Below are 12,246 nucleotides of genomic sequence, written 5' to 3'. Positions count from 1 at the left end.
AGGCTAGCACAGGTAGGCCTACTCATAAGTGTCAGGACACAGCAATGTCTCCCTTGCATCTGAAGTTCTGATCTCGAGCTGACATTATCAATCGCTTGGTTCCTTGATGCAAGCTGAACTGTGTTTGATAGCCCTCCATCTCTACATCCGCTGATAAAATGTGATCACCAACACCGCGCGCCAATATGTATCAGGTACCCCCCCCCCCCCACGTGTGGTTCAGCCCAACAAAAACAGTAAAAAAAAAAAGTATTTTTTCTTGTCGTCAATATTAACTGAATTTTACTTTTGTTTCCAATCCAGTTTCTGTTTTATTTATCTTGCGTGACTAATGACACATTTAGAAAATAGCAGCAATTATCTATTTGCTGACCAGTTAAATTGAATTATTGAACACATTTTTTTATTTGGCCAGCTCGTAAGCCTAAACAAGTGTGTGCAGCATGCCTTACGTAGCCTACTAACGGCGCATCATCATAAAGATACATTTAATCTGCATCACGTCCCATTTAAGAGGAAAACAAGTTAACATTATATCATTGATAGACAGCTAGTAATCACACGTTGACGTTACATCTATTTTTAATTCACAGGACATTCAATCATTTTACTAACACGGCAGTTATGAAGAATTATGTTTATGTAACTTACTCATGTCGAAACTATGTACATTACCAACCTAATTCGTTTGCAATACCCAATGTTGAGAACAAATTTAGCATGTACACTTACCAATTATCTCACCTACTGTAGTTGTAGGAAATAGGCTACGTTCATATTACAAGTGATAGAATGAATGTGTGACTTATGTTTAGTAAGTTGATGTTATGACATGTAAAGTTAAGCTTGCTGAACTTAGTTATAGTCAGCCACGGGCAGTTTGACTGTGCCTATCGATACATTCGTGATACTCCTGTAAACTAGAAAGAGCAAACCATAGGAACATGGTCACATTAATCCCATAAACACACAGATAACTTACAACAACCTTATTTTGTGCCTTTTATTCACGTTTGTTTCAAGATTTAGTAAGTATAAACCCTTTTCGCTCCCCACTTTGATGCAGCATAGGTTTCCATTATATCAGTCATCTTTTCCCTAAAAGGGGGCGTGTACATGCAGCACATAGAACGTTCCATTCCATTCGTCAGTGCGTATTGTTTAGTTTCCGGTCTAGCTAAATCCAGTGTGGTGTTGTAGTTGTTTTAACGTTACTAGTTGTTGCAACAGCATGTGAAAAAACTACAAAGTTTGTTTAACCAAAAAGAACGTTCATCTCGCGTTAAATAAATTGACACCATTAAAATAGGTTTACGTTAACGCCGTTAATAACGCGTTTAACTGACAGCACTAATCATAATGAAAATGTACACCGGTATACAGTGTGAACCGGTATACCACCCAGCACTATGAGCATCTGTTGTGTCGACCACGGGGCGGGAATTGAACCCGGGTCGCCGGCATATGGTGCAGGTGCCCCAGCCAGTTGCGCCCCGGCTGGGGCCATATTATTAAATTTATATTGAGTTTTTGGGAAAATGTCTAAATGTCATATGTTTTAATCTGTTTAAGTTAAAGTACCAAATGTATTTGAACTGTACTTAACCTGTAAGAGGTTTATGTTTGAAGGAAATTTGATGATTTCTGATATTTGACAAATATCTGACAAAATTATATTTTTTTTAATGATTTAAAATTGTTAGAAAAATACTTAGGGTTTTCATCAGTTAACCTCTGTAAATATGTATTTGCTAGAAAAGAACAGTGTTTTGCTAAAATGACACTGTTTTTACTGGAAATGTCCCCATAGCATAGCAAAAAGTGTGTAAAAATGTGCCATTTTGGAATACGGCGGCCATATTGGATTTTTGGACAAAATTCAACATGCCCCAAGTTTTAATCTGTTCCAATAGGGGTTCTAACCAGGAATCCATGGAGAAAACTTTGACCAAAAACTAGGCCTGATGTTTCCAGCAGATGACCTGTCTAACTGACTGTTAATTGGGCTACAAATCTTGCAGTCACAATAAACAATGGATCCAAAACATTTTCCTGTTCCTATATTCTGTTTATGTAGGCTAATGTAGGCTAACTTATCTCTTCTATGATCTCATCCCAGAAAGATTTTCTTTGACTTGTTAATTTTTTGAACATTCATTTTACCTAATGACATAGTAAACATGATGAATTTCCCCTTGGGGATCAATAAAGTATCTATCTATCTATCTATCTATCTATCTATCTATCTATCTATCTATCTAATTGAATCCACATATCCTTGCACTATGCAAAACTATTTTCCACTAGCCTAAAACCGAGACTAAAGCTAATTGCATTTACGTTCTTCTTAAAGTGACAGGCACTCAATTACAAACCACCAAGACAAGTGTAGCCTAATCATTTAAATATCAATATGATGTATTCAAATTACTAAATATGTTTAGTTATTAGTAATTATGCAGATCATAAAATACTATAAATAATTAACAATATTAAAGTTTATATGAATTCCAAATTATGAAATAGAAACCTATGACAACCATCACTTTCTACGTGTGTGTGTGTGTGTGTGGAGGGTCAATCAAATTCTATGATCGCTACTGATGTACATGATCACACAATATTCAATATTACTGATGAAAACTGCTTAAATACTGACTCAGGCAAAATACCTGTCCTGGTACTACTAGATCTGAGTGCAGCCTTCGACACAGTTGATCATAAAATGCTGCTCAACAGACTAGAAAACTGTGTCGGACTGTCAGGAAATGTCCTTAAATGGTTCAAATCTTACTTAGAAGAAATTACTTTGTGTCTATTGGAACCTATGCATCGGAGAAAACATCCATGCCATATGGAGTTCCTCAGAGGTCCATTCTTGGCCCTCTGTTATTTAACCTCTACATGATCCCCCTAGGCCAACATTTTGAAGAGTATAACATTACATACCACAACTATGCAGATGATACTTAGATTTACCTTGCATTAATCTACCTCACCTAATGACTTTGGTCCTATTGACTCCGTATGCCTGTGCATTGAAAAAGTGAACAGTTGGATGCAGAAGAGTTTCTTACAATTAAACAAAGATAAAACTGAGTTTTTGGGAATAAGGAAGGGAGCCTAAGGTTCAGTGCCTACTTGGAGTCTACTGTAAAAGTCTTCTGACAAAAACCCAAGTAAAGAATCTTGGTGTTATCTTGGATGCAGATCTTAGTTTTTGTGATCATATAAAAGCCATAACTAAAACAGCATTCTGGCCCCTGAGACATATAGTAAAGACCAGAGATTTGGTATCTAAGCAAGACTTAGAAAAGCTCATGCATGCATGTGTATCATCCAGGCTTGATGACTATTGCAATGCCCTCTTCACTGGCCTCCCCAAAAAGTCAATCAGACATCTGCAATTAATTCAAAATGTTGCTGCCAGAATTTTAACAAAACAAAAAAAGACAACACATCACACCAATCCTCAGGTCTTTGCATTGGCTTACAGTACAATTCAGAATCGAGTTCAAAGTCCTCCTGATCATCTTTAAAACACTCAATTGCCTGGGAACAAAATACATCTCAGATATGCTAGTCCACTACAAACTGACCAGGTCACTAAGATCTTCTGACACTGGTCGGTTGGTTGTGCCCAGGGTCAGGTCTAAGCAGGGGGATGATGTCCCCCTGTTGAAAAAAACACTATGCTGTCCAGTGTTGGAACAAGCTACCAACAGAAGTAAAATCTGCCCCAACTGTGACTTTTAAAAAAGAAACTTAAAAACCCATTTATTTTCTATTGCTTTTAATTAATCCTATTTTACTCATGTTTTATTCTTGTCTTATTCTTGTTTTACCATATGTTTCATTTTATGTTATTTTATTTTATTTTAAAGCAATTTGAATGACCTCTGTGTATGATACTGTGCTATACAAATAAATTTGACTTTGACTTTGATGGCGTCAAGGTGGTGGGGGCCCCCAAACCAAATAAAAATTTAAAAAATCGCAAAAGTATCAAAATTGAGATTCGTCACTTGGTATTGGTATTGAAACAATAATGTTGGTATCCTGACAACAGGAGTTGGGGAAGTGTCCCCACCAAAGCTGAGACCAAACCTACACCCTTGAGTACAAGTACAAATTTCCAGCTAAGTCAATGTAACTGTTATGGTTTTATTTAGGGCTGTCAAACGATACATTTTTTCTTAATCATGATTAATCGCTGAATTTCTATTGTTAATCGTGACTAATCACATTACATTACATTACATTACATTTGGCTGACGCTTTTTTAACCAAAGCGACTAACAACATGGTAAACAGTAAGTTTTAGAACAATTCTCACAATTTTAGGACAGTTTAAAAAACATTAGAGTACAGTAAGAATAAGTGCGTCGGTGAGTGCTGTTTTTAACAGTTACTTCTCAGTTTAAAACGGCTGGTGAGTGCTAGGATCAGTAAGACTTGTTGTAAGTGTTGCTATGAGAGTAGATGTTCTCTAAAGAGCTGGGTCTTCAGGAGTTTTTTGAAAGTGGAGAAGGATGTCCCTGCCCTTGTAGGAACTGGCAGTGTGTTCCACCAACGAGGAACAACAGATGAGAAAAGTTTGGATTGGCTTGAGCGTACCGGTGGTAGAGCTTGACATCGTTCGTCAGAGGAGCGCAGCGGTCTGGAGGTAGTGTAAGTCTGTATGAGGGCATTCAAGTAGGTGGGAGCAGAACCAGAGACTACTTTGTAGGCAAGCGTTAGAGACTTGAATTTGATGCGGGCCGCCATAGGTAGCCAGTGTAGCTGGATGAGCAGCGGGGTAACATGTGCCCTTTTGGGTTGGTTGTAGACCAGGTGCGCCGCCGCGTTCTGGATAATCTGAAGTGGTTTCACTGCGCAGGCTGGGAGACCTGTCAGGAGGGCATTGCAGTAGTTGAGTCGTGAGATGACTATTGCCTGAACCAGAAGTTGGGTAGCATCTTGAGTCAAGTAAGTCCTGATTTTCCGTATGTTGTAGAGTGCGAAACGGCATGACCGGGCGACTGAGGCAACATGATCTGAGAAGTTTAGTTGGTTGTCGAGAACAACTCCTAGATTTCTTGCAGTCCTGGTCGGTGAAACAGACAGGGAGTCAAATTTGATGTTGATGTTGTGGTGTATGGTAGGCTTAGCTGGGATGATCAGCAGTTCAGTCTTTGAGAGGTTCAGCTGGAGGTGGTGTGCCTTCATCCATGTAGCTATGTCTGAAAGGCAATCCGAGATCCGTGCTGAAACCAAGGGGTCATCAGGTGGAAAGGACAGATAGAGCTGTGTGTCGTCTGCATAGCAGTGGTATGAGAAGCCGTGTGAACGGATAATCTGTCCCAAGGAGGTGGTGTAGATAGCAAAGAGGAGGGGGCCCAGCACTGAGCCCTGGGGGACCCCTGTGGTGAGATGGTGAGGTGCAGATAGCTGACCAAGCCATGATACGTTAAACGAGCGTCCTGTGAGGTAGGATTCAAACCAGGAGAGAGCAGAACCGGAGATTCCCATGTCAGCGAGTATAGAGAGAAGGATACGGTGATTAACCGTGTCAAAGGCAGCCGATAAGTCAAGCAGAATGAGTACTGATGACCGAGCGGTCGCCCTGGCTTCTTTTAAGGCTTCTGTTACAGACAGCAGAGCCGTTTCGGTAGAGTGGCCGCTTTTGAACCCAGACTGATTTGGATCCAGAAGGTTGTTCTGTGAGAGGAAGTCAGAGACCTGTTTGGAGACTGCTCGTTCAATGCCTTTGGATAGGAAAGGCAGTAGTGAGACAGGGCGGTAGTTCTCGACTTGAGCAGGGTTGAGAGAAGCTTTCTTAAGTAACGGTGTTACCCGGGCCATTTTGAACGCTGTTGGAAATGTGCCGGAGGTTAGCGAGGCATTGATCACATGTGTGATAGCTGGAGCGATGGTCGGGCTGATGGACTGAAGTAGGCTCGTAGGTATAGGGTCCAGCGAGCATGTGGTAGGGCGGCTGCATGTCAGGAGTCTGGACACTTCACTCTCGGAGAGAGGCGTTGAGTGGGCATGTAGAGAATTGACTGCTGATTGCCGCCACTTTGTTTGTAAAAAATGAGGCGAGGGTATCTGCAGTACGGCTGGTTGGAGGAGGAGGCAGCTGAGGGTTGAGTAGCGATTTGAAGGTTGAGAAAAGTTTTCGAGTGTCTGTAGCGCTGTTGATTTTGTCATTGTAGAAAGCAGTCTTAGCAGCAGTGATGCTGGCTGAGAAGGAGGTCAGGAGTGTCTGGTAGTTTTTGAGGTCGTCAGCTAGTTTGGATTTGTGCCATTTCCTCTCCGCGGCTCTGAGTTTGGTGCGCTGCGATCGGAGGGTATCATTTAGCCATGGATGAGAATGTTTGGATCGAGCTGGCCTTGTGGTAAGAGGGCACAGCTCGTCTAGACACGAGGTCAGTGTGGAGCAGAGCGAGTCAGTGGCCTCATTAACCTCCAGAGAGGAGAAGGTGTTGAGTGGAGGTAGACCGGAGGCAACCACAGAGGAGAAGTGCGTTGGAGACAGGTTCCGGATGTTGCGGCGGAACGTGACCATCGGCTGAGGAGCCGGAGGCTGTTCTGTCAGGCTGACGTTGAACTGGATGAAGAAGTGGTCAGAAAGATGGAGAGGCGTCACCATGAGGGTGTCTGTGCTGCAGTTCCGAGTGAAGATCAAGTCAAGCTCTTTGCCAGCTTTGTGAGTCGGTGGGCTTTGAACCAGTTCGAGGTCAAAGGAGTGGACCAGGGCCAAAAAGTCCGCTGAGCCTGGGGCATCTAAGTGGATGTTCATATCACCGAGAACAAGAAGCGGACAGTCATGCTCAGGGATGGAGGATAGCAGAGTGTCAAGTTCGTCAATAAAGTCGCCTAGTTGGCCTGGAGGGCGGTAGATGACCAGCACGTAGAGTTTTGCTGGGGCGATCACTGTGATGGCATGGAATTCGAATGAGACATATTTGTTTGAAGGCAGTAGCGGGGTGAATTTCCATTTGTTGGAGATCAGCAGGCCCGTCCCGCCTCCTCGTCCAGATAGGCGAGGGGTGTGGGATAGTGTAAGGTTAGTGGAGAGTGCAGCCGGGGTGGCAGTGTTCTCTGGTTTGATCCAAGTCTCAGTGAGAGCAAGGAGTTCCAATGAAAGGTGGTTGGCATAGCCAGCTATGAAGTCCGTTTTGTTGACTGCGGATTGACAGTTCCACAAGCCCATGGAGAAGGAGGTTTCTGTCGGTGAGGACCGTTTAAGTTCCTGGAGGTTAAGGCGATTTCTGCCCCTTTTGGCATGATGCCGTTTTCTGCAATGGCCGGTGATAACAGATATGGTGGAACGGCACATTTTGCCGTTGTCGGTGCCTGTGCTCGATGAACTTGCACAGGTAAACTTGCTTGTCTTGACCGCATCCGTGTTAAACGATATGTTAATCGTTAATATCGTTAACATCCATGTTAAACTATATGTTAATCGTTAATATCGTTAATATGTTAACGATTATGTTAAACGATAATCACATATGTCATCACATGTTTAAATTCTATTATTTTGCATTTCAGAACTTTCCAGAATTCCATATTATGTAAAGCAATTAATAGCAGTGTATCTTGATTGTGTTACGACCCTGCCGGCCTGCCTGCCTGTCTTTGTCTTTCTCTGGGTTGCAGGGCGGAGTCATGTCACAGGTGCTGCTGATCACCTGATTGGGGCACCTGTACTATAAAAGAAGCTACCTCCATCGCAGCATGCGTCGTCTGTTTGGGTTTTGCACATTAATCTGATTTACACCACACCTGTTTTCTTACCATCCCACTAATACTGACTGCACTTCATATTTTCAGACATATTTACTTTAATAAATACATATTGTGTGGTCTCCCTATGTATCACCCAGAACGAGCCTGGTGGTCTTAACAATTGGGAATCAAATTAATGCAAAGAAAGTTACTTTATGAATAAAGTAAATCAAATCAAATTTTAAAAGATGTGCAAAAGGCCTGAGGCAACACAATGTCTTCTTCAGAAATATAGCTGAATAATCTGAAATAAATGCTACAGCAGAGTGCATGCACAACATGTAGGAGACATGATAAAGGGCGTAACAATAGCCTGGGTGTTCCCATGCTGCCTTGTGCGCGATTTGATTCACGCTGCTAAGGCAGCCTGGAGACCATGGAGCAAATTTTCGCCTGAGATAGGGGACCAATCACAGAACAAGGGGGAAAGCAAGACGACGATGAGCTATGCACAGACGCATTTGATCGACATCCGTGGCACCCAATAAACGGATCTGGGCATTTTTTTCAAATACGAGAAAATTTACGTTTGGTTCCCAGACCACGTCTCATTGAGAAGTGGTGGCGCTAGCCAGGCTAGCGTAACAAACTAAAAAATACTCTGTATGTTCATTATCTTTGAGTTCAATTGAAAATAAGGAAGTTTTCATATTGACAAATTATGCAAGTGCATGTGCAAAATGTAGCCCAGGCCAACAGCACGTTTCAATGAAGTGCATAACAAGCAGAAATAGCCTAGTCCATCTCCATTAACTATGTTCAGTTCAGTTAACTAGTTCAGTTGAAAACGTGTACAGTGTAGGAGTGTAAACAATGTTTAGCTCGTAGATCAGGAGTTGGCAAGAAACTTTGGCCGCGGGCCAGTATTTTTCTTAACCAATAGTTGGCGGGCCAGAGTATAGGCTACTATTAAATGCAGCTCCGGTGGATCGTCTATTAGTCCACACACGCATCCAACCGGAGAATGGATAAAAATAACTTGTGAAAAAAATAAACCATGTAGCCTATGGACCCATTGATGGTATACTTGAGTAATTAATTTCTCTTGATGAACTCTGTTTTATCTCCCTTTTCAATATTGTGAATAGTAAATATGGGCACTCAACAATCATTTTGGCCTTGATGGACAATTTAACACGGAGCCTGACTTATTCTAATGACTTCTTCGGATAAAGTCTATCTTTTACTTTTATTCTTAAATAGGCTACTTGGCTGACCCATCTCCTGACAATGTTACAATGTTTATTGTTTGCCTTCAAGAAATATTAGCATACAGAGTAAGAAGCGAACTACAGGAGTTAGCTGAGAGAAATATAGCTAGGCCTACAGTATAAAGAGGAATGGAAAGAAAATTTTGCGTTCATCTTACCCGGTTTCACAGATGCAAAGCTTGTGTATCTGATATGCAACAACGCTGTCGCTGTTTGAAAAGAATATCATACCGCACTATGAAACGGAGCGCCACCTCCAATCAGAGGCACAAATGCGCAATATTGAAGCGCTGGCCGAGGGTTATGCACAGATTAGGCTGGCAGGATCCAACGCATTTGGTGTTCTTTCTCATATTTGTTTTAGCACCCACCCGCGGTCTGATTGGTGAATAGGAATTTGGAATTTGTAAATCGATATTGTAAAATAAAAAATAAAAAAAATCGGTGGCGGGCCAGCTTTGGCTGCCTGTTGCCGACCCATGTCGTAGATTATAGCTTAAATTTGAGGTATTTCGGTGATTATTTTAATTCCATGTCAACTGAACCGACAGGGAGTTTTTTTTTATTTTATTTTTTTAAGTAAAACGTCCATTCAGCCGACCGGGAGTTCAGAACTGCGTTGGTGTTTATTATCTTCATGACTACAGGAGGAAGGCATGCAGAAGCCTACTAGGAAGTGTCTGTGGCAGTTTGAGGACAAGAAACGGTGCATCAAATGGCCAAAATAGTAGCAGCCAAAGAGAATAATTGATAAGTGAAATAAGTGAAGGTGTAAAATGAAAAATCACTGGCGGCATTTGGTGGCATTAATGCGATAAAAAAAAAACAAAAAAACACGCTATGCTTGGTCCTAATTTAGATTTAGATTAAGTGTTAGTTAGTATAATTTGTATTTTTGTCATTTGTATTTTAGTATATTTTTATATATTATATTTAAGTGTTATAGTATAATTTGTATTTTAGTATATTTAGCATATTCTTTATCTTCTACTGTCCTTATTGCTTATTATTAGTTGTGTTTATTATTATTAGTTGTGTTTTTATATTATATATACTTTAATTACTCTTTCTGCTGTTAAAGAATGTGTTTGTGTTGTCTGTATGCTGCTGAGACCTTGAATTTCCCCTGGGGATCAATAAAGTATCTATCTATCTATCTGTTAATGCTGACAGCCCTAGTTTTATTGTAAATCTATTGGTTAATACACAGGAGAAAATGATATGTGAAGTGGCGATCCTACATTATTAAAAGATATGTTACTAACGGGAAAAATAATTAAGTATAGTATACTTTTATATATAAAGCAGCACTAAAGAAGATTTGCTCTCGGGGTCCCCCTACAGATGAGAAGCGCAAAAATAAACAAACTAAATATGCATTTTTTGCTTCAAAGTATGAACATAACTCGGATACAATATAGAAGCAATGCACTGACGGCAGTCTGTAGAAAGATATCTCAGAATTCCTGTAGCATAGCAGCTTTTCAAGTGTTTCTACCTGAACACAGAAAGTTGCTAGGTCAGTAATTGCCTATAGAGGGCTGCTCAGACAATGGCAGTTGTCGTTTGACATTTTATGAGGTTATGTGCCATCAAAATGATTTTGGAAATGTTATGTTGAGGTAAAAAAAAAAAAAAAAACTCTTAAAGGTGCCTTTAGTTTGTTATTTCTTTTTAAAATAATTAATTAATTATTTCACTGCCATGATATATAACAATACGACTGATCTTACATACAAGAAAATGTGAAATATTGTCTTTGTAGCAGTCTAGATAAATGTTCAAGGTGGAAAAACAATGTACGTGGGGGAGGTTTTACACGACCTGTAGGGTACTCCTCTCTTTAATTCTGGATTTGTAATGATGGATTGACAGACACTAGTCCAACAGACAGACAAATGTCCAACATGCTCGTAACATGACATGACCACGTGTGTTTGCCTACATGACCTTGTGTTTGCTCTCATCTACAGCAATCTGTTTGTTTCTTACAATGGAGAATCAGAGGAGACAGGTGAATAAGTTTAGTGAGTACATGTACAGCTGTGGCCACTGCTTCATGATGAGAACCTCTCATAAAACACAGCTACAATAACTCAACAATAACTCAAGCTATATAAAGCCCAACCCTAACCTGCAGCCTTGAGTTGGTCTATAAAGGGATGAGAAGATCAGCCCTATATTTACCTTACAATCGTGTACATGATTTGGTTTGCTTATGTTTAGCTAAATAATGCTTAGGCTCAGTATACTGGCTCAGGTTTTATGTATTTTAATGTAAGTGATGTATTTTAGTCACAAACCGCAAAGAATGTCAACATTTTATCAAAAGCAATACCAGCACGCCTACCTCTATATAATATGTATGGTGTGTGTATGTTGTCACTTCATATGTAGGTGACAAGCTAGCGGGCATAGCTAGAGAGTGTGAGTTAAATGAAGGAGAGGAGGGAACTGACCCCATTGGAGGAAGCCTGAGACATACTTCTCCCTGGACAAGGCAGAGCCACGGAACTCCTGATACACCCCCACTAGCAGATCCAGTAGAGTCTGTAGCCCCACTGGCCCAGGCTTCATGAAGACCCCTGGCAGCCGAGGGTCTCTGGGCCGTGAATCTGCTGACATAATGGCAGAGCTGTGCTGGACTCGGCTCAACTTGTCTGCTGCTCCATAATCCCTGTTGTAGCAGTTGTTTTCACCTTCAACACGGTTCTGTAAGACTCCAGCAGTATGGTCACCTCAGAGACTGGGACACAACTTCTCTCTTTTGTTTTCCTGATAAAGTGTTAACCTCTTCTATCCACTCTAGTATCTTTCTTTCACTCTGTTTTCTCTGTCTGTCGTTCTCACCCTCCCCCCTTTTCTCCATTCGATGTCTGTCAAGCCTGTGTCTCTAACCCTGACTCAAGCCCTTTTTTGGTCTGTCTGTCTCTCAACCACACACACACACACACACCAACACCCCCCCCCCTCACACACACACACACAAACACTCTCTCCCTTTCTCTCTCTCTCTCTCTCTCTCTCTCTCTCTCTCTTTGAAGTCTGCCTCAGTGTGAATATGCATTTTATCAATGTTTTATTGTGCCTCTTTTATGAGCGAGCAGTAGAACAATTTGAGCACAGAAAAATGTTTTGAGCAAGCACACAAATTGTATTTAGAGGAAAAATGAAACTCAAGCACAAAAGACTTGTAGTTGAGAAAACAGGAATCTATTCTGGCTGCTGAAGTCTATCACCATTTACTGTCAGTGGGAAA

At 41.1% G+C, this 12,246-nt stretch overlaps 1 protein-coding gene across 5 annotated transcripts in view; it reads right to left on the bottom strand.

Annotated features, from left to right (window-relative positions):
- Window positions 1–11,881, bottom strand: part of LOC121709139 (myotonin-protein kinase) — a 173,657-nt gene extending 161,776 nt beyond the window's left edge. For 3 of the 5 annotated variants that reach the window (XM_042092274.1, XM_042092275.1, XM_042092276.1), the window contains exon 1: window positions 11,447–11,881. In XM_042092274.1, coding sequence (XP_041948208.1) covers window positions 11,447–11,612 — 166 coding nt within the window. In that variant the 5' untranslated portion in view covers window positions 11,613–11,881. The remainder of the gene's footprint in view (window positions 1–11,446) is intronic. The other 2 variants (XM_042092273.1, XM_042092277.1) reach the window with 1 other exon arrangement.
- Between the last annotated feature and the right edge of the window lie 365 nt (window positions 11,882–12,246).

The sequence above is a fragment of the Alosa sapidissima genome, chromosome 5 (genome assembly GCF_018492685.1).
Source record: "Alosa sapidissima isolate fAloSap1 chromosome 5, fAloSap1.pri, whole genome shotgun sequence".
Lineage (NCBI taxonomy): Eukaryota > Metazoa > Chordata > Actinopteri > Clupeiformes > Clupeidae > Alosa > Alosa sapidissima.
Note: the sequence above shows the minus strand (reverse complement) of the source record. Positions and strands in the feature narration are given on the sequence as shown.